At 36.6% G+C, this 20,840-nt stretch overlaps 1 protein-coding gene and 1 long non-coding RNA gene across 16 annotated transcripts in view; one reads left to right on the forward strand and one right to left on the reverse strand.

The window, feature by feature from the left end:
* Positions 1–20,840, forward strand: part of CDIN1 (CDAN1 interacting nuclease 1) — a 232,985-nt gene that overhangs the window by 97,785 nt on the left and 114,360 nt on the right. For 14 of the 15 annotated variants that reach the window (XR_007407338.1, XR_007407339.1, XR_007407337.1 and 11 more), the window contains 3 exons: positions 4,020–4,087; positions 15,862–15,927; positions 16,720–16,825. Coding sequence is in view for 11 of the 15 variants with exons in the window: in XM_049104301.1 (XP_048960258.1) it covers positions 4,020–4,087; positions 15,862–15,927; positions 16,720–16,825 (240 nt within the window). In the remaining 4 variants the exon portion in view is untranslated. The remainder of the gene's footprint in view (positions 1–4,019; positions 4,088–15,861; positions 15,928–16,719; positions 16,826–20,840) is intronic. The other variant, XM_049104307.1, reaches the window with a different exon arrangement.
* Positions 2,986–13,275, reverse strand: LOC112676166 (uncharacterized). The gene is made up of 3 exons (XR_003146351.3): positions 9,882–13,275; positions 7,979–8,046; positions 2,986–3,251 (listed from the first exon to the last, which is right to left on the reverse strand). It is a non-coding gene; the product is annotated as an uncharacterized LOC112676166 (long non-coding RNA).

Here is a 20,840-nt window from a genome sequence, read left to right on the forward strand (position 1 = left end):
GATTGCATATTGATTTTAAATATAACTATCTAATTATATATGCATGGACTAAAGTATGAAGTCAACTGCTTTGTAAATGCCAGGAGGCTATTTTTCAGTAATAGTTGAGATGCTTACGGGAAACTAGATTGCTGTATTGCTGGCTAAGAAAATGGCTTGTGAGGTTATTTACAAGTTTTGCCCCATGGTCACAGCCATACATCAATAATAGGTATTATTATAGACAAAGTCTAAGTGTTTTCTGCTTATAGAGCATTATAAATTCTGTTCAGAGTATTTTCTTTACATTTTTGCCATCATTCACTTTTCTTTTTTGGCTGTGTTATTGCCAGTAGAATTTAATGTAGTACATGATTTCAATTGATAAAGATAATGATGTATGTCTATAAATTGCATTCACTGACTTGATTATAATTTTGCAGTTCCATTGTGCCTATTGCCAGTAAAACTACTGTTTTTATAAGCTTTGTTTCCTAGACCTTGTATTTTATATATGTTTATATCAAGCAAAGAATAATCAAGAAGTATGTCTTTCCCAAATTTCAAATCGGTGATTGCTTTTACCATACAAAATGAAACCAGCTGGGAAATTTATAGAGAACTGATTTTATTTTTACATTGAGGCAGTAGCAGTTTCATATAATGTAAATATACTTGCATAGATGTTTCCTAGACTGATCCACAGGAATTACTTTATTTCACACTGAATAAAAATTAGTTGTTTTCCATGTGAGTGAAAATGCTATTTGTATGTTGTTCTGATAATTTAGTAATGTTTACATTGCTTACTGTTGGTGAATTACATCATTTTGTAAGAAAGAAAGTACACATTTAGTAAATAGAATAGGTGCAAAATCTTTTTACTCCATTATGAAAATGTTACATGTAGACATTTTTGTAAGTAGAATAAAGGAAATTGGTCATTTATAAATAAGACACCACAAAAAGCACAGTAGCATAGAGTGTATAACTTGCCATTGTGCTTTCTTTTTCTTTTGGCATCTATGACATTTTTTCCTTCATAGCCATGTCCATCCACACCTTTCCTGCCACAAATATATTCACTGACACAAAAGGTGTGAGAAGCCAGCCACTTCTACTTTCCAAAGTGTGACTCCAGGACACAGCTATTACACAAAGACCTAAACAGAGAAGCAAGGAAAGATAATGATCCAGGAAGCTTAAAATGCTGTGGGTTTCATTTCTGTACTATCAGTAACCTCAATTTCATGATTCAACATTTTAGATGTAAATAATTTACAACAATAAAAGTGAGAGCGCATTTATGTGGATCAGAAGTAAATAATTGAGTTCTAACATGTGGGATGCCCCTAATAATGAGAGACCACTGAGAGGTATTCATCAAATGTCTTCACTTGACTCTGCACATGTATAAAATTTTGTGATTTGAAAATTCGTTCCTTTATTCTGGTTCCAATTAGAAATTAAATAAGCACAGCTACATGCATGGTTGGGGGAGGGGACAGCAAGGAAAATTGCAATGATGATGAATTGGGGCTCATTTTGACAGTGGACATGAGTGGCCACATCTCTTGAATTATGATTTAAATGTGTGTTGATAAAGGGTAGATAATTCTCTAGGATTTTTTTAAACAAAAATGCATACATTTTATTTCTTTTAAATTGCATTGCACTCTTACAGTGCATGATCAGAATCAAAGGGTCTCTGTTAAGCTGAGGAGTGATACGACCAAGTTGACACTATCCACTGGAGAGTCAGATAATTTATACCAAATGCTTTTGACAGAATCAAAGTATCAGAATAGGATAACACTCCTTTTCATACTTTGTGCAGTTTCATCCTTTTGGAAAAATAGAACAGAATTCCAAGTCCTAATCCTGATTTAATTATTTACCAGTCATGCGACCATCAGAAAGTTCCTCAGCCTTCTTGAAACTTGCTTTCCATAATCACAAAAATGGGACTAGTAATAGTACCTATTTATGTGGTGGTGGTGAATGTTATAGAAGATGATACCCCAAGTGGAAATGCAAATCAAAACTGCAGTGAGATATCACCTCACACCTCTCAGAGTGGCTAAAGTCAATAACATATGAAACAAATGTTGGGAGAATATGGAGAAAAAGGAACCCTCTTGCCCTGTTGGTGGGAATGCAAACTGGCTCAGCCATGGTGGAAGACAGTATGGAGGTTTCTCAAAAAGTTAGAAATAGAACTACTCTATGATCCAGTGACTACACTACAGGATATTTACCCCAAAATACTAAAACACTAATTCGAAGGGGTACATGCACCCCTATGTTTATATAGCATTATTTACAATAGCCAAGATATGGAAGCAGCCCAAGTGTCCATCAATAGATAGGAATTAGATGTGGTTTATGTACACATACACACACGCAATGGAATATTCAGTCATAAAAAGAATGAAATTATTTGCAATGACATGAATGGATCTAGAGAGTATAATGCTAAGTGAAGTAAGCCAGTGATAAATACCATATTTCATTCATATATGTAATTGAAGAAACAAAAGAGCTAAGGAAAAAGAGACAAACCAAGAAAACAGATTCTTAACTATAGAGAACAGAAGGGTGGTGAGTGAGAGGATGGGTGAAATAGGTGCTGAGATTAAGAAATACACTGGTGATGAGCACTGGGTGATGTACAGAAGTATTGAATCACTTTATTGTACATCTGAAACTAATAGAACACTATTTTAAATATACTGTAGTTAAATTTTTTTAATTTAAAAAAGTTTTTACAAATGATAGGCTAGGATGGTAGCAGAGTAAGTAGTAAAAGTTTGGTGAATTATTGTATTTAGTTTTAAGTTGACACCAACAAGAGTTGCCAATGTATTGAGAGGTTTATAAGAGAAAGTCCATGACTTCTATGTTCTGGTTTGAACAGCGTGGTTTTGTTAGTAACCAAAGATGTTGGTGAAACAAATGGTATATGCATGTGTGAGCAGCTAAATGTAATGAAGCTGTGAAACTATCACAATAAAATAACCAAAGTTTATTGAGGACTTACCAAAAAAAAATGGTGGTACCCCAAGTGTTTAAGACCGAGGCTTAGTGTACAGTATTTAAGAAATATTAGCTAGAATCAATTATTTTTACATAATTTTAATATTTTTTCAAGAAGTTGTATGGAGGTCATACAAAAGGCTTTGTCGATATCATATTCTGATCCTCTGCTTTGCCACATGTGAACCGTATGACTATGTGCAGATTCTTTTCCAACCAAGCCTGGGTTTCCTCATCTATAAAATAAGGATGATAAAACCTAAGGATGAAGTAACATATATAAAGCACTTAACATAGTGCCTAACTCCTAGTAATCATTCAAAGAATTGACGTGTGCCTGTACATATCTATTTCTATGCATATGGTAGTATGTGTGTGCTCGCACACACAAGAGAAAGACTTGAAGCAGCCTCTGCACCTGCACCCTAACCCACAGCCCTTTGCAACATGCACTCTTTCCTCCAGAGTGTATAGAATTCTCAACAAGTCAGCTGTTTGGCTTCCCCCATTACAGAAGATCACCAACCATAGGCTGAAAGTGGGACAGGGGCTAGAAATGCTGGCTGTGGGACAAGTATGGAAGTATGGATTCGTAGAAGATTTATGGAACTCAGTAGGACTGGAAACTCCTTAGCTTTAAAGGTATTCTTTGCTGTGCTTAGTAAGTGTTTAATAAATGTATTAAACTGAATTGAGGGATTTTTAACCTACTAAGGATGTTTCAAATGACCCTCCCTCCTTTCAAAAGAAGATAAGGTACACATCCATTTACAAATCTTTATTTGCCCAAATGCATATAAACATTATAGAAATTGGAAGATTCCATTGAATCATTTAAAGGAGGGCATGTATGTAGAAATCTCATTCCTCAGAGATGTGGGCTAAAGGTGGAAATAGTTGCTATGATTACTCTATTTTCTATTTCATCTCAGTAGAGACCTGTTATTAGCATATTTTTGATTGTATAATTCCACCTGTGTTACCCTCCTTAACAAACTTCTCAGTGCCATTGGTCATGAGCATGAAGTCCTGCTGAGAGACCTGCTTCTGGAGAAAAACCTGTCCTTCCTAGGTAGGTATTACTTACATTCTCTCTAGCTTGTAATATCTCCATAAGTGCTTAAATATATATTTTTTAAATCTTCCACTCGCAGTTAGTATGTACTAAAGGAAGAGGGAACGATGATTGATGCTGTGCATGTTATCTTTTATTGATTTAGAACTGAGCAGGAACTCAGTTACCTAATCCCTGTATATACAGCACGTGCACAGGCTTGCAATTAATATTTTATGGAATAAGTGGCTGAAAAAATGCATTAATATCTGTTGCAGTATTACCTTTGGTGTCATGAGATATTAGCAATAATCTAGGCTTTATGAGAGAAAGAAACAAAAGAAATATTGTCTGTAAAATGTTTTATATGTTAAAAAGGATAGTTAGAAAAATTCATGTTGGATATGTTTGTCTCATGTATGGAATCAGAGTGTCCTTTTACTTGAAAGCTAAATATTAAGCTTTTATTATTTTTATGCGAGACATTGTCACCATAGATATAGTGATTTTTTAAAATCTCACGAGTGTACATGGACTTGTTATTTAGTGTGTGTGCCAATGTGGAATCTTGTTACAGATTATTATTTCTTTCAACATCTGAAGCATTAAAATTAAGCCTTGAAGGGCATACATGTGATAACTGATCACAGAAACCATAAAGCACTCTACAATGAATTAATTCCTCTTCTCCATTGTAAATGTGGTAATTTTAAAGATTCTATGCAAACCTAAATGTGCATTGTACACATCTGTTGTTGTTGTTGTTTTTAAGATTTTATTCATTTATTCATGAGAGACACAGAGAGAGAGAGAAAGAGAGGCAGGGACACAGGCAGAGGGAGAAGCAGGCTCCATGCAAGGAGCCCGACGTGGGACTCAATCCCAGGACTCAAGGATCACACCCTGGGCCAAAGGCAGGCGCCAAACCACTGAGCAACCCAGGGATCCCCAGTGCACATGTTTTATGTAGATATTTAAGTTAGCATAGTGGGGTTTTTTTAGGTTGAAAAAAAATCACAGAATATTAGATTATATATACAACCTTTGTTCCAGAATGGATAAAGATTTGGCCAAAGAAAGTCCACAGAATGGTCTTACATCAATTAGGGAAGGATGTTGAAGACAGGCCTGCAAAAAGTCCGTTTTAAGCCTTAGCATTCAATATTTTTATTAATGAACTGGAGAATGGAGTTGAGTGTGTTTTAAGGTTATTGGTAATTTTAAGGTAAGAGATCTCAAAAATAATCTCAATTCTCTATTTTCTAAAGAAAGTTGATAAATTAAGAAAATGGCCTCAAATTAGTGAATTAAATTTCAGTCTGTAAGAGTAGCACGTTTTTTCACGTAAGGACAGCTGAAATGTTCAGCCTAGGGAAGGAAGGTAAATTAGATAGAAATCATCTTTTATTTTTATATCTTTTATTTATTTTAAATTACTTTTTAATAAATTGTTCCCAATACAGGGCTTGACTCATGAGCCTAAGATCAAGACTGGAGCTGAGATCGAGTCAGATGCTTGGGGCACCTGGGTGTGTCAGTGGTTGCACATCTGCCTTTGGCTCAGGTCATGATTCTGGAGTTCTGGGATCTAGTCCCGCATCACGCTCCCCACAGGGAGCCTGTTTCTCCCTCTGCCTATGTCTCTGCCTCTCTCTCTGTCTCTCATGGATAAATAAGTAAAATCTTAAAAAAAAAAAAAAAAAAGAATCAGATGCTTAACTGACTGAGCCACCCAGGTGCCCCTAGAAATCACCTTTTTAAATCTAATCCAAAAAATGGAAGTAACAGCATAAATTCACGGGTCAGTTAGGTTAAAAAATTAAATATGTATATAGTTGTATATGTGTGTATATGAACATACATATTTATATGTATCCGTGTATGCACATATAGCACCCATATTTCTTAGTTCTGTCCATTGAAGAGGACTACAAACAAGAAACAATCTTGCAGGAAAATAAAGTCTAACCAGACATAGAATGTATAATGTCTCAGAACCAATTGGAATGGATGACCCTTGATGCACCATGACTTTTTTCTTAGAACTATGGCATTTCAATATGTGTGATCACATTGATCACTCAGATTGTGGCAATGTAGCATGGCCAAATTGATTTTACTGTTTTTAAGTCACCAACTAAGATGTCATATATCCAGGACTGCTTGATGTTACTCTCTTGATATCATATGCTAATGGGTAGTCAGGCCCTTGACACCATTTCTTTGCTTAGCCTAGCTTTGCTCTGCTTCCTTCCTGAGGACTGGAAGACCCCCAAAAGGGAAGAAGAATAGAAGACTTACATGTGGTCTAAACTGAGTCCCAGGTCCTTACCTCCCTTGATTCTGGGAACTGTGTTAAACTGGATTGACCATGGCCAGCAAAGACAATGCAGAAACATGGCCAAGGAGTCATTAGCACTTGCATACAAGTTCAGAAAGGGGACTTACTCTTCATGGGTCTCATCTAGTTCTCTGTGCTTATAGAGTCTAGAGATAATTATTTTATTTTATTTTATTTTATTTTATTTTTTTAGATAATTATTTTATTGAAGCATACCCAAAGGTCATACTTAACTGATCTTTCAAATAAACGATGTTTATTTGAACATCGTTCAAATTATACATCCTATTATAGGATGTTTAGCTGACTCTATAAGCTCAGTGCTGTTTTTAAGCATTTTCTTAGCAGTAGCATACAAAGAAGGTAATTTATTCTGTGCATTTTAAGCATTTAATGTAGTACTGAACTATTACTTGTTTATTTACAAGTTAAAGCATGAAAATTCAAAGCCTTGTGTGAAATACTGTTCTAGGGTTTTTCTTTTACCTTGTAAATACCCCTTTACAGTGATTAATTAGATCTAAAGTACTATGCCAGGTAAATTTAGATAGATTATCATTTTAAATCAACCAAAAAAAAAATACTGGTCTATAAATAGGCCACTAATCTGATATTTTCTTGTTTACATATGTATATACATCCTGAATTTTGTTACAGAGACATTACAAACATGTTTGTTTTACTTTGTTTTATAAGCAAAAGTAAAATTGATCTCTCTTTCTCTCTCTTTTTCTGTTTCTCTTTCTCATTCTGTTGGTTTCAAATCTGGCCACTACGTTCAAAAGACAAGGATTCTTATTTTTACATATTAACTCTCCTTAAAAATTATGACTTCCCTGAAAGTCTTTATCCTATTCTAAATTCTCCATTCATTGTGCTCTATATGTAATTTTATAAAATATGCATTTTATGTGACCTCTTTTACCAATAAGAAAGAAAAGATAAAAATAACCTTTGTCTTAACCCTAATAATATTTTGAATTTCCTTGATCCATAACCATATACTGAGCAATTGGTATGGCACAAGATTTAACTGGACACTATTGGAAAGAAAAAAGGAAGAGCCATTTTCATTGAAGATTTGTGTATACTCTTGGATTTATCCTATTTTATAAATGTATCCATTTGTACTTCTGGGGATAAATACATTGTATTCAGAGAAATCAAAGTTGAATAAATGTTTAGTTTTTCCAACTAAAAAAATATATTTTATTCATACACTTATTCGTTTATTCCAAAAATAAGTGATTAAGTTAGGTAGTATTTATTAGGAACTAGACATTAAGTCAGATGAAGTCCTGCCTTTCTGGAGTCAGGTAGGGAGATAAGATGTAAACAAATGTATACAGGTAATTTCTAGCAATTTCTCAGAGTTCTTATAATTATTTATTTATTATTCATGCATTATTTTTAACTAACTTTTTTGAGTGTGTTTTCTATACTAGTTAGTATGAAAATGATGATAAGCATTCCGTACCCTCTGGATGCTTACAGTGGTGCAAACTATTGCTGTGTCCAACCCAGTAAGAATATGGTTCCACCTCTGGTGCATCTCAATAAGTCCTTACCTTACTGAGATGGTCTTGATAATGAAAATAAATACATCCAAGACTGTTGTCATGCTCCTTCTGTTAAACTTTTGAAAGAAAGATATAGATTATATTAAAAATCAATAGCTACCCTTTACATTGAAAGAAAATACTCCTGGCTCATAAGCTACCTTTCCTGAAGTGGTGATAGAATTTCACTTACTCATCTGCTGTCTCACCAGCACATTCCTGTTACCATGTGCATCTAGTCTGGCTAGGTGAGCTCATTAGTTTGGTCATCTTACTCTATGCTAACCAACCTTTTCTTTTGTTGGTTCAGCAGACTGATACCTTTTACATTACTTAGTTTAAGCAGGCACCATTAGGGACTAAAAAAATAAAAGTTGAATCAAACATAGAGCCTTCCAGAAAAATTTCAAATAAGTTTCAGGTAAGTTCATATCCATTCTTTCCAAGGACTGTTAATATAGAATTAACATTTCTTTATCAGCACTTAAAAGTCTGAGATGTGAAGAACCTGCTGCCTGTTCCTTGGCGTAGATGCACAAAGAGCCCTTCCTAACCTTTATTAAGTTGGCCAGCAAGCATTGCAATCATCCTTATCTCCTCTACTAAGGGTTTGTTCCATTTCTAATATCAAGATAGAAAATATACTATAACTACTGATGGAGATGTTGTGATTTTTATCTCTCCAGTGATTAATGAGGCCCCCCACCTTCTTCTCAGGGGTAAGGAGGAGCTTTGGACAAAAGACAAGGGAGGAAAGAAATACAGGGATAGTAAGAAGATGACAAGACTGTTTGCATTGTCAGAGGCTCTGAAAGAGTTTATCCCAGAGACTGGAGACAAACCATTCATCCTCCATGGGCTGGCATGTCTCCAGGTCAGAGGGACTTTCATTAGGGGCTCCCACAGCCACTGTGTGGTGCAAATTCTTGTTACATTTGGCTTAATAAGGGTGGCTCTGGAGATATTTTATTCTTGCCAGTGAATGTTGCCCTGTTAGTAGAAGCTAACAATTATTTTGAGTGACACCTGAGAGGCAGTTGCTTTATCCATGCCTCACCCTCCTGTGTTTGGTCTTGCTTTATGGCAAACCAGCATATCATAGGTGCTTTTCTAGCATTCGTGTATTACTCTGTGGGACTCCAGGAGGGTATAATCTGTAAAGCCAGGTAGGCTTAGTGAGGGATGGCCCTTGCTGGAAAAAAAATAAGTAAATGAGGATCTTTGTTTCTAAGAGTTCATCTGCTCCTGCTGTTTCATTCCCCACCTGAAGCAGTAGTGCTCTGTTGGGGGAGTGATTATGATGTGACAAACAAGGGATTATGACTTCAAGTGAAGAACAGGCAGCGGGAACAGATGAGATTTAGAGTGCTAAGGTTGTGTTTATGTGCAGATGTTAGCAGTAGAGAATAAGAAACTAGAAATAAAACATGATTACATAGGCTGAAGAGAATTGACATGGTTGGGTATTTCATAAGGTATCAGGTATTTAAATTCCTGTCTCTCTGAAGGTTGAAAATAAGATACAGATTTCAGAATAATGGGAATATGATATTGGAAATGGGATAGGGGAACTGGGTCCTTCCTTCCTGGGGAAATTGTCATGGTGCAGGATCCTCCTCCTCCCCTACTGAATATGCTGTGTGTGCTTCTCCCTGGGACTAAGAGGAAAGAACCATGGAGAGTGAGAGAGAGAGAGAGAGAGAGATGCTGCTAGAAGACAACACACTCTCTGGAACTTTGGTGACAGGTTGCCCTGTCCACTTACTATAATAGTCTTTCTGCCCTGGGCCCCTCCCTCATTATGTCTGCTGATTGTCTGCTTTCCTGGCCACATGATGAGATATTGGAACTCCTTTGGCTGTGTCCAAAATCTAATCAAACTAAATTCTACACATACTCAAGAGGAACTTACTGGTTTAACAGTATATCTGGAAAGTCCAAAGGAGAGAAGGTTGCTTCTGGTGTGTATAGAATCCAGAATACAAAAAGCAATGTCATCAATATCTCTTCTCTCCCTCTTCTTTTTTCTGTGTTGGCTTCATTCTTAGGCAATAAAGATGATCCCTCCTAGTTGCTAGTTTGCTTATTCCTAAGACTTCTTAATTCCAGAAACAAGTCACTGATTCTCTTTTGTGATTCTATTCTTTCAGATAGTGGCTCTGAGGAAGGGCTCTAATCAGCTACAAGTGTCTACCCCTGAAGTTGATGGTTTCGGGGGTTACATTATTGGGTCATTCACCAGAATCATATTATAAGAGTAGGATGGCAGTGCCAGACAGAATGGGATGCAGGACAAAAAAAAAAAAAAAAAAATCAAATATCTCACTCCACAGAAAATTAATTGCAGGTTGGCGCTTTAGTCCCCAAAATCAAAAGGCACTGGGAGTCAAGTGTGTTGTGAGACTGTTCTAGAGTGTGTGTGTATGTAGAAGATCCTTTTTTGTCTCAGAACTGCTAGTTTTTCCTTTCTTCATTGAGATTGGTTCTGGGACAGATGGAGTTGGCCCTGCAAAAGGGTCTGACATCAATGACTACAGCTACAAAAACAAACAAACAAAAAAACTGGAATAAGGGCTAACATTGCTCAGAATTTGGGAGCTGGAAAGAAAAGTGACCGTCCAATGCCCTTGTTCTGTTTAAAGGAAACTGGCCCCAGTCAGTGCCTTTCCAACAACTCACTCTACCATTCTGGTGTATCCCTCTTTTTGTGGCATGAAACCCAAAGACTTCAGAATGTTGTATACAATATAGAAGAGTTCTGCTTCTATTGTTGACAATCGTATCTCCTGTCTCCACAGCCACTGGTTGGCAGGGACCAGCCGGCTCAGCTCCACTTTGTACAGTCCCGGCTTTGTGACCTCCCATTTGTTTCCTATCTTTAGGGCACTTCAGTTTTCACTAGTATTGTCCCCTGAAGACATAAACAAAGGACAAGGTCAAAGCAGTCAGTTGTATTCCGTTAGTAGCTTTGATAAGAGGCTTTGGGGGAAAAGGTTGAAACTAATGGTTGTAATGAAATTTGAGGTTCTCTAAAGATTTCATTTATCTGTGCTGTGGGTCTCCCCATTAAATGCATATCTGTTCTGTGTACCTTTGCACATAATATGCCTATCATAGTAACATCCATTACTGAAACATTGCTGACTTCTTACACTGAGTAGAAAAGACTGTGTAACTCATTCTCTGAGAACATAAAAATATGGATACAAAGGTCATGGCTCCAGGTATCGCATAAGAGTGTCTGGGGAAAAAAAGAAAAACAAAAACAAAATACTAGAATAGAAAAATATACTGTAGTTTTCATTTGTATTCATGTATATCTTTGCCTTTCCTCAATTTAGTAGAAATGTAATAGGTGTTAAGTGCTTTTTATCATACAATGTATTTTAATCTAGCATTTTTGAAACCTTTTGACAAAGGCATAGATAAAAGGTCACGTCAGAATGTTACCTTTCATTTTCAGATGTTACGAACTGGAATTTTGCATAATTTTCCTGGGGGAAAAAACTATTTCTTAAAATTTTAAGGCCTTTTAATAAAACAAACAAATGAAAACCTCAGACTTTTCCTTGGTAGTTCTCATATCCCTCTATGATGCTTAAGTATATGTAACTAGTTTCAGATGTGTTTTGTTCTCTGAATCAAAATCAGCCCTTTATTTTAGAAAAAGAAATTGTGTAATTAGTACCTAATTGTTTGGGGTATTTTAGGGCATTTAGAGGAGAGGATAATTAAAAGGCCTGAGAAATTAAACTTTCACAGTGTTCTGTACGTATGTGTAATTCCTTTTTTAAAATATTCTCCAAAGGTTAGGCCTGACAACTTAAAAATAAATGAAGATCTGGGTTGCTTTTAAAAATGTAATATCAGTTTTATCAGTGGATGCAGTTTCATTTTTTTAAAAAACTTGAGTTGGAGAGAGGGCATTGAAATACTAGAAATCAAAAGATTATCTAGTTCATTTCCTCTTTAGGCACATTGCACCTAAATAATATGGGACAGATGACCATCACCTCTCCTGTGCTTCAAGATCCTCTAGGAGGAGAATAAGAATTTTTTTTACTACTTCATAAAAGTCACATGTGATCAAATTTAAATATTTGCCATAATTAAAAATGGTATGTGGTCTGTTAGGATGAACTAGAATGTGATTCACGCAGGCTCTTACCTGTATCTTTGGCCATCTGAGAGGCCTAGGTCTTGGTGAGTCACCTAATTCCTCTGGGCCACTTATGTGTAAGTTGGAATATTGAACTAGTAATCTCTAAGACTTTAAAAGCTCAGAAATACTGTTTCATGAGTCACACACGTTATCTAAAAATCCCACATTTTGTGAATCTCGAGCCTAAGAGGTCCTGCTTTTAAACAAGAATATTCTGATAATGAACATTGAACTGTGACATTAACAAGCTTGGTAGTTATGAAATATATTGGGCATTTTTAATATACACCTTAAATATGAGCCTGCTTATTCACCAAATAAGTTAGTTATACAGGATTGGAGATAGATTTCATATTGATCCAGCATTTTGGGAAGTTATATCAAAGGTGCTATTCTAAAACATTGCTATTACTCATTTTTGCCCTTTGTAGTTAATATTCATACTTTTTTTAAAAATTCTGATTTTTTTTTTCTTAAAGAACACTTTAGGTTACTTAAACATCCAGTTTTCTACTTGGGAAGTTCAAAGAACCCTAAGTAACCATTTGGCTCCAATATGTACAAAGAACTATAAGAACCTTCATGAAAGGTGTAGTTCTCAAGGGAAATATAAATTCCAAAACTGACTGTAGAAGAGACAAAAATCTACAGATCAGTAGCCATCAAAGAAATGGGAAAAGTAACCAAAGAGCTGCCCCACCATAGGGGTACTAGGCCCAGATTGTTGTTTGTGAGGAACTCTGTACATACTTTAAGGAATAGAAAATACCAATATTATTTAAAATATTGCAGATCAAAGAAAAAAGAAAGTAGGATAACTTCCCATGAGTATTAAGGAAAAAAGGGATGCAGCTCCTTTGATGATAGAGATGAACCTCAGATTGGGACCGAGGATAAAAGATAGCAGTAAAAGATACCAAATAAACTTTGAACTTTGGGCCACATTTGTTGTCCCTGTGCCTTGCTGATTAATAAGAAGTTAAATCAGGAAAGAAAATCATTAATTCAGTCTAGGTAGGCTTTGTGGGAAACATGGGTATTCTTTCAAATGCACTTGTATTTTTTTCACTTAGCCATTTGAGTGTTAAATACAAAGCACATGTTGGTGGTAAGAGTGGGGTAATGGATAGGTTTTAAAAACAAAAAAGAAACACTCCCTGTCTTCAGAGCACATGCTTTGTACCCAGTATGTGGGAAACAGGGAGTAAGCACAATAAGACAAGGAATGAAGACAGAATGAAGCAGAAGGGAAGTGTGGGCTGGTGACTGAGCCATAACCTCAAGATTGTGGAGTTGGAACCCCAACAAGATGGTCAACCAAAATTGAAATCCATACCCAGTGGTTTGGATAATGTTGGTAAGGAATCGAGATTTGGACGCCAGGAAAGGAACATAATGCAGAGGCCAGGAAAGGAGGCCAGAAGGATGGGGCTGACCTTAAACTTCTCCCAATGGGATGATCCATGCTAGATACTTTTCCTGGGGCCTAAAGCAGGTGAGCAGGACCACCTGCTCATAATGCTACTCCCTATACTCATGCTGTCATTTCCTCTAAACTTTGCCCACATTGTTTCTTCCTTCTTTTTTAGGAAATCTAGGATGAAAGTAACAATGTGAAGGCAGAAACAAGGATGGTGAGGCAGTGAGAGTTTAGTAAATAATGGAGAAGAGATCCAATAAGTAACATGGTATTTCAGATGTGTGAAACACCCTCTTTGCTATTTAAAAAAAAAAAAAAGTGGTATCACTAATGGTGACACAGACTTCTAGAAACTATCCTTTGGGTACAATTACTATTGGATCAATTTCAACCTGGAAGGGAGAGAGAGAGAGAGGGAGGGAGGTGGGGAGAAAGGGTGGAGTGAGAAAGTGCATGGTTATACTTCAAAGTTTTCCACTGAAAGATGGAAAGATTCCCTTGCCGCACCTGATGTTTTCTGCCCATGTTTTGGGTTGTTTTTTTTCACAGTAAGTAAGTGACAGAATTTAAACTGTAGGTATTATGTTGATAATTTTGGTACACAGGAACAGGAGTGCAGCTGCCTTAATAGGAGTTTTAGTATGTGCATTTGGATAGCTTGGTGACCTTTGAAATTTTGTTTTGAGCTGCTATAAGAAACATAATCATTTTTCTTACTGAAATAGATTTTTTTAACATCTACAAAGGTATATCAAGCTAGAATAGTTTTAATAAAATATTAGTCTCCATTTTTTAATGTCAGCTCAGCATTTAAAACTGTTCATCAGCTACGGGGAACATCAGTTCAAGGCACTTGAGTTGATTTTAATGTCTTTTCCATGAAATAGTCTCGTCATGGCCAGTATATTGAAAGGAGAGAAATTTGTTCCAGTCTTGTTCTTCTGCAGTCCAGCTTTCCAAATTGTTTTTAAGTAAAATTACTTAAATTTGTATTTCCTTATCTCAATAGTTCGTTGTTTTTTTGTTTTTGTTTTTTTTTTAATTTCAGGGAGGGGAGATTGTTCTAAATTCTGGCATCAATCCTCCCAAATCTGGATAAAGGACATCCACTTTTAACAAAATTTAACTTAAACATCTAGTTTAAGTATGTCTTGTCATTAAAAGGTTATTTACATTTAAAATGCTGACCTTTCAAGATGTACACAAGAGTGTTCTAAAACAGAGTTTCTGAACATTGGCCATGAAACCACTGTCTTGGGCTGACAAATGGATTGGAAATAAGCTACCCAACACTGGGAATGGGCCATTAATTTTAATCAAAGGTGATGCAGGCAGGCGAACGGGATGCATGACAATGTCAACAGCCCAGTAGGTGTTAAGAGACCACACAGCCTTCCTTGTTACTTGGTTGGGCCATTAGTTGAGGTTGGGTGAAGATAGAAAGCCATGTCTGGAATTGAATGACCAGGTCACTCCAAAATCTAATGGAGAACTCCTCATTTCAGAAATCACATTGTAATGCCATTAGAAGTCAAGGACAGCATTTAGAAAATATTGGGAGATTTTTTTTTTTTTTTTAAACCAAGCACCTTGCTAGTTTCTTTCCAACTTTGTCAAGCTCCCTGTTTCCTGCCTCCTTTCCTTCTACATGGATAGTTGATATTTACAGAGGATCAAGAAATCAAGCAGACTTAGAAAAACATCTCAAAGCCTATTTGCTTTTCAGAATTACATATTGTTAGTTGTAAAACTCTGGTAAATGCCAGAAACAATGGCATACCGAAGGAATTAAGCAGGGCAATTAATTCTCTGTAGTGATCTCATTGTCCTTGGCCCTTTCTGTGTTCTTGTGTGTAGGAATAGTTATACTAATTGAAACTAAACTTTCTTAATTGCTTTAATGAAAACATTTGTTCTATAATTGTAAAGGCCACTGTGCTTGTGCCTCACTGTAACTTGTCAATATTGGCTGATAACATTAGTGATATTCACAGTGGTGAAAGCCTTTTCTTTTAATCAGTAAGTATATTTCATTATTTTGAGTATTTTCAATTACAAAAAAGGTAGTGTGTGACAGCTTGAATTAATGATATTTATAATAAAGACATAAAAATACCGAAGGGACAAAGAGGAATTTTTATATCTATGCTTCAGGTTTGCTAAGAAAGTTCATTTATTCTGACACAGCATTGCATGCATAAGAAAGATATGTATGACTGCATTAGTAATTTTTACAATTTTTAAGAAAGAAAAGCAATTATATTGCTGTCTTGTTAATGAAACAGTTATAAGTATTTGTTCTTCCCATAGATGAAGATCAGCTCCGTGCAAAGGGTTATGACAAAACACCAGACTTTATTTTACAAGTTCCAGTTGGTAAGTCTTTAAACTCTCTTATGCATTTGTTTATAGGGAAAAGGGATGTGTTTTCTCCATAGAATTTTTTTTTAGTTTTTGTGAATTTTAGCAAATGTTACCAGAGCGGATCAGCTTTAAATAAAGGGTGAAATTGTGGGAAAAAAATTATTTTAGAATAGCAGAAAATAATAGGTTCAGAAGAAATCTTCTGCCTTAAAAACATTCACATATATTTGAGAGCTAAACATGTCTTCTGAAGACGTTTTGGGTGCCACTTTTCAGGTCATTTATCTAAATGATGAATTTTTTTTAAAGATTTTATTTATTCATGAGAGATACACAGAAAGAGGCAAAGACACAGTCAGAGGGAGAAGCAGGCTCCATGAAGGGAGCCCAACATGGGGCTCGATCCCGGGACTCCAGGATCATGCCCTGGGCTGAAGGCAGATGCTCAACCGTGGAGCCAGCCAGGCATTCCTAAATTCTGAATTTTTAAATAGGGTCCCATTGAAAAGCCAGGCTGGTTGACTTGAGTTTGTTTTCACGTTACTTGTCGACTTATGGCAGCAGTGGCAGTGGGAGGACAGGAGGGGACTTTTGAAAGTGATGATGAAAATGAAAGGGATGTGATCATAGCATCAGTGGTCTTCGTAAAGAACATGTACAATGCGTGGTTGTGTGGTTATAACCATCGACATCAGCCAGGGCTGAGCTTCGGCTCATTCATGTGAAGCAGAGAGGCCTAGACCGAGTTCAGTATCTCCCAGTCTTGCCTTCTCTGCTCCATATTAGTAATGCTTTGTTCTTTAGCTGTGGAAGGGCACATAATTCACTGGATTGAAAGCAAAGCCTCATTTGGTGATGAATGTAGCCACCATGCCTACCTGCACGACCAGTTCTGGAGCTACTGGAATAGGTAAGTTCCCATCATTTTTCTCTTTAAGATAAACGATACACAGCTGAAATCTCATTAAGAAAACAGTATTTTGTTTAGCTGGTAAAAATGCTGCTAGGCTTTGTTTCTGGTAAATGCAGAGACTTGATTAATGTATTCATCTCAGATAATTCAAACTTCTCTGCTTTCCTAATGTCACTTCATTTTTTTAAAACCAAAAATCTCTGCACAAGGTCAAAATTAGTATCCCTCTTTTCTTTTTTGTTTACATTTTTTAATTTAAATTCAGTTTGCCAACATATAGTATAAAACCCAGTGCTCATCCCATCATGTGCCCGTCACCCAGTCACCCCATCCCTTCCACACCTCCCCTTCCTGCAACCCTTTGTTTGTTTCCCAGAGTGAGGAGTCTCTCTCTATACTCCTCTTCCCCATTTTACAGCAATAATGTTGGTATCACTTAAAATACGAATAGGAAGGTAGGGTGGCTATTATGATATCAATGCTGACTTTTTATTCCTCTGATGTGTAACATATGCTTATTCTCAGTCATTTAAAGTCATTTAAAACTATCCTGTCCTCAGCTCTCCGAGGAAAGTATCCAAAAGGTAAGAAATATCAAAACGATTTGCCTTCCAAGAGAAAACAGTTTACCTGCCAACTTCAGTCAACCATCATGAAGGCATGGAAATCTCATGGATTAAAGGAAAGGGTTGGAAGGAAGGAAGCTTTATTATTGAATATGCACAGTGTGCCTGGGCCTTTGTATTCTCTCAACTAATCCTCACAAGGAAGTAGCCCCCCCCCCCATTTTACAGATAACCGATTCTCAGAGAGAAAATAATATGCCATGCAGTTAGCCGTGCTGCATTTGTCTTTCTCACTCCCAAACTCATGCCCTTTCCAGTATATCTCAGTTGTCATTTATAGTACAACTGTTGAAACTTGGTGCTTTTTCTATTATTGAAGTGTCAAGTTTTCACACTACACATTTTTTCCCCTTAGAACAGGAGGTAGGGCAAGGGGTAACCTTTCTAGATTAACAATGTTCCTCAGTCACTGGCCCACAGTGAGAATACAATAATAAGATGACACTGGCCCAGATCATTAAGGAATGAGACAGTAGCATCTGTGCACAGTAGTCTTATCCTGGGGAAAACAACAACAACAAAAACAAAACAGTGACAGGCTACGGAATTTGGTATTAGATTGTTACTCAGCTTTACAAAAGGCCAGCAGACCTCGTCCGTAGCAGCTGTGCTAAACTAAGCCCACTTTTTGCCATGGTAACAATGATCATGACAAAATGCTGAATGTAATGGCTTTCTTGATTTTCTTGTGTAATTGTGCGTAGCATCCGAGCTTTACTTTACAGGGAGGAGGAAAGTGCAAAATGTTTTAGAAATCAATGCTGCTTCAGCGTTCCCTATCTTTTATTCAGCCATTATTCAAATTAGCAGTAATGTGGCAAATTGAGTTTTAGATTTTTAGCAATTTTATGAGTTTGAAATAGGAAAGAAAGCACCATCTTTGATGGTATAAGGAGAGCAATGACAAGAAAATCAAATTGTGTAAGTTTAGGTTGCTAAAGCCTTTTGAACTTTATGGATAAACAAAACCATTATGCACCGAGACAGTGCCCCCACTTTGGTACTGGTCAAGTCTTTTATGAGGAGCAATTAGAAATGGAATTCCAAAGAGTATAAAGCTCACTTGAAAATTCTAAGATCGTATTTTCTTCCTAAAACAACTGTAATCTTTATTGAGTGCCTACTGTGTGCCTAGCACTCACTATTTTAGAGACTGATTAAATAATCTAGACAGTAATCAGACACCTATGCATTATTGACCCACCTGGAGAGGATCTGAGCAATGGATGTTTGAATAGTTTCCTTTAGACTAGATTTTAGATTATTTTGTTGTGTGCTACGTTTTCTATTCTAATCATATTTTACTTACACAACTATTGGTTATATTCCCTAAACATGTTCTTTGAATATGTACCAGTTTTGGGGCATGATTCATTTAGGCCATATTGTGTGATAAAGGAACACCAGCCTTGATTTTGAATGTTCCAAATCATCCAAGGAGGAAATACTCTACACAGAATTCAGTAGTTTTACCAAATGTCTGCAGAGAAGCCAAGAAATAGAAGTAGTGGTGACATTCAGAAAGGAACATATAGGCATTTACTTGGGTATAAAATTTTGATTATAACAGTGATACAGACTTACCAGTGGTAGGCATTTTGACAGGAGAACTTAGCCCATTTATGAAAGTGTGGCATCCTACTCTTCATATTTTGCCTCAACACAACTCACATAGTAATTCCTGAAATTGTTCAGAGTGGAGAAAATCATCTCTTCCACCTGTAGGTAGCCTTTCAAGAAGGCTATTGGCTGGTTGGCGCCTGGGCTAATTGCTTTATTTGTGTGATAAGTCTCCAGTTGACATAAACACTGTTATCAAATTGTCACACTATTTTTAAATTAAATGTTGGATTTTACAATAAGACTGTTCAATTAATATTTGTAGAATCATGACTTTGCATAAGCCCAGTTGTTCACATAAGTAACTACTACTGAGCCCTTAATTTTTAGTTTAATGTTTCTGTAGGACTTTCTTTTTTTGTGTAAGTCAATATTCTTACTCATCCATTTAGCAACTTTGACAAGGTTGATCATAACCTCCCTCCTTACTAAAACATCCTTTCTTGACTTCCAGGAGATATTCTTCTGAGTTGCTCTATGCCATCCCAGTAGCATACTCTGTTTGCTTTGCTGGTTTTTCCTCCTTCCAGCTCTACACTGGAATAGGGCCCTGGAACTCAGTGCTCAGCACTCTTCTCTTTGTTATCTACATTCACTTCCAGGGGTCTCCGCTGGAGATTTCATCAAAGTTTTATATACCATCTCTATAATAGTATCTACTAATTCTTGCTGCCAGCCCTAATATTTCCAATGAGTACAAATTTGTTTATCCAGCCGTCCACTCAGTAGCTCCTCTTGAATGTCCAGTGGGTATCTCAGACCTAACATGTCTAAGATTAAACCTTTTATTTTCCTCCCCAGGCTTTTTGCTCCCCCAGTTCCTCCCAAGCTCAACTAATGATGCCACAATTTGCCTAAATACTTGGGACAAAAACCTAACCCATTATCAGCCTACCAAAAAGTCCTTTCAATTCCAACTTTGTCTTATCTCAAATCATGCCCCAGTATCACCTTCTTACCTGGCATCACTTCAGTCTCTGTTATCATCTCTTGAACTGTTGCTGTAGCTTCCAAATTGGTCTCCAGACATTAACCTTTATACTCCTCTGATCCATTTTTATTACCCTAGCCAGAGCAACTCTTGGGAAATATAAATCAGATTATATCACTTCCTGCTCAGAATTCCTCAGTGGCTTCCCATTACATTGCAGATAAAATCCAAACTCTTTCACATGACATTCAGAGCTTACATGATCTGGTTCTGCACTACCCTGTTATCTGTACACCTGCCCGTCTCTTTCTCTCTCTTTCTCCTCAACTAAGGCTCCCTCCCTCTCTTATACTTCTGAAGCCACGTTGGCTTTCTGGGCCTTCCTTAAATCTACACTGCTTATTTTTACTTCAGAACTCTTACTCTGGCTAATTCTTCAACTTGAAGTTTTCTTCATTTGGATCTCCGTATGGTGAACTCTTCGCACAATTCAGGTGTCTGCTCAGATTCCTCTCCTCGAGGATACCTTCAATGACCACTCCATCTAAATGGCCTCACCTTAGTCATCTCTCCCTCTTCACTTGGTTGGACTTTTTGTTCATAGTATTATCCCTATCTGAGTGAACAAAGAAACATATAAGCATCAACTTGTTTGAATACAAGCCTTTATTAAAGTGCTTTCCCTTCTATATTGCCCTTGCTAATTACTCTATGCAGCATGCCCCTCATTCCTTTGTAATAATCAAAGCTTCAAGAATTTTCCCTGACTTAGTTAAACTCAGAAAAATTTAAGTTTTGCAATGTCATCACATTCCCTAAAGTCAGATTTTGAGTA

Source organism: Canis lupus, chromosome 30 (genome assembly GCF_003254725.2).
Source record: "Canis lupus dingo isolate Sandy chromosome 30, ASM325472v2, whole genome shotgun sequence".
Classification (NCBI taxonomy): Eukaryota; Metazoa; Chordata; class Mammalia; order Carnivora; family Canidae; genus Canis; species Canis lupus.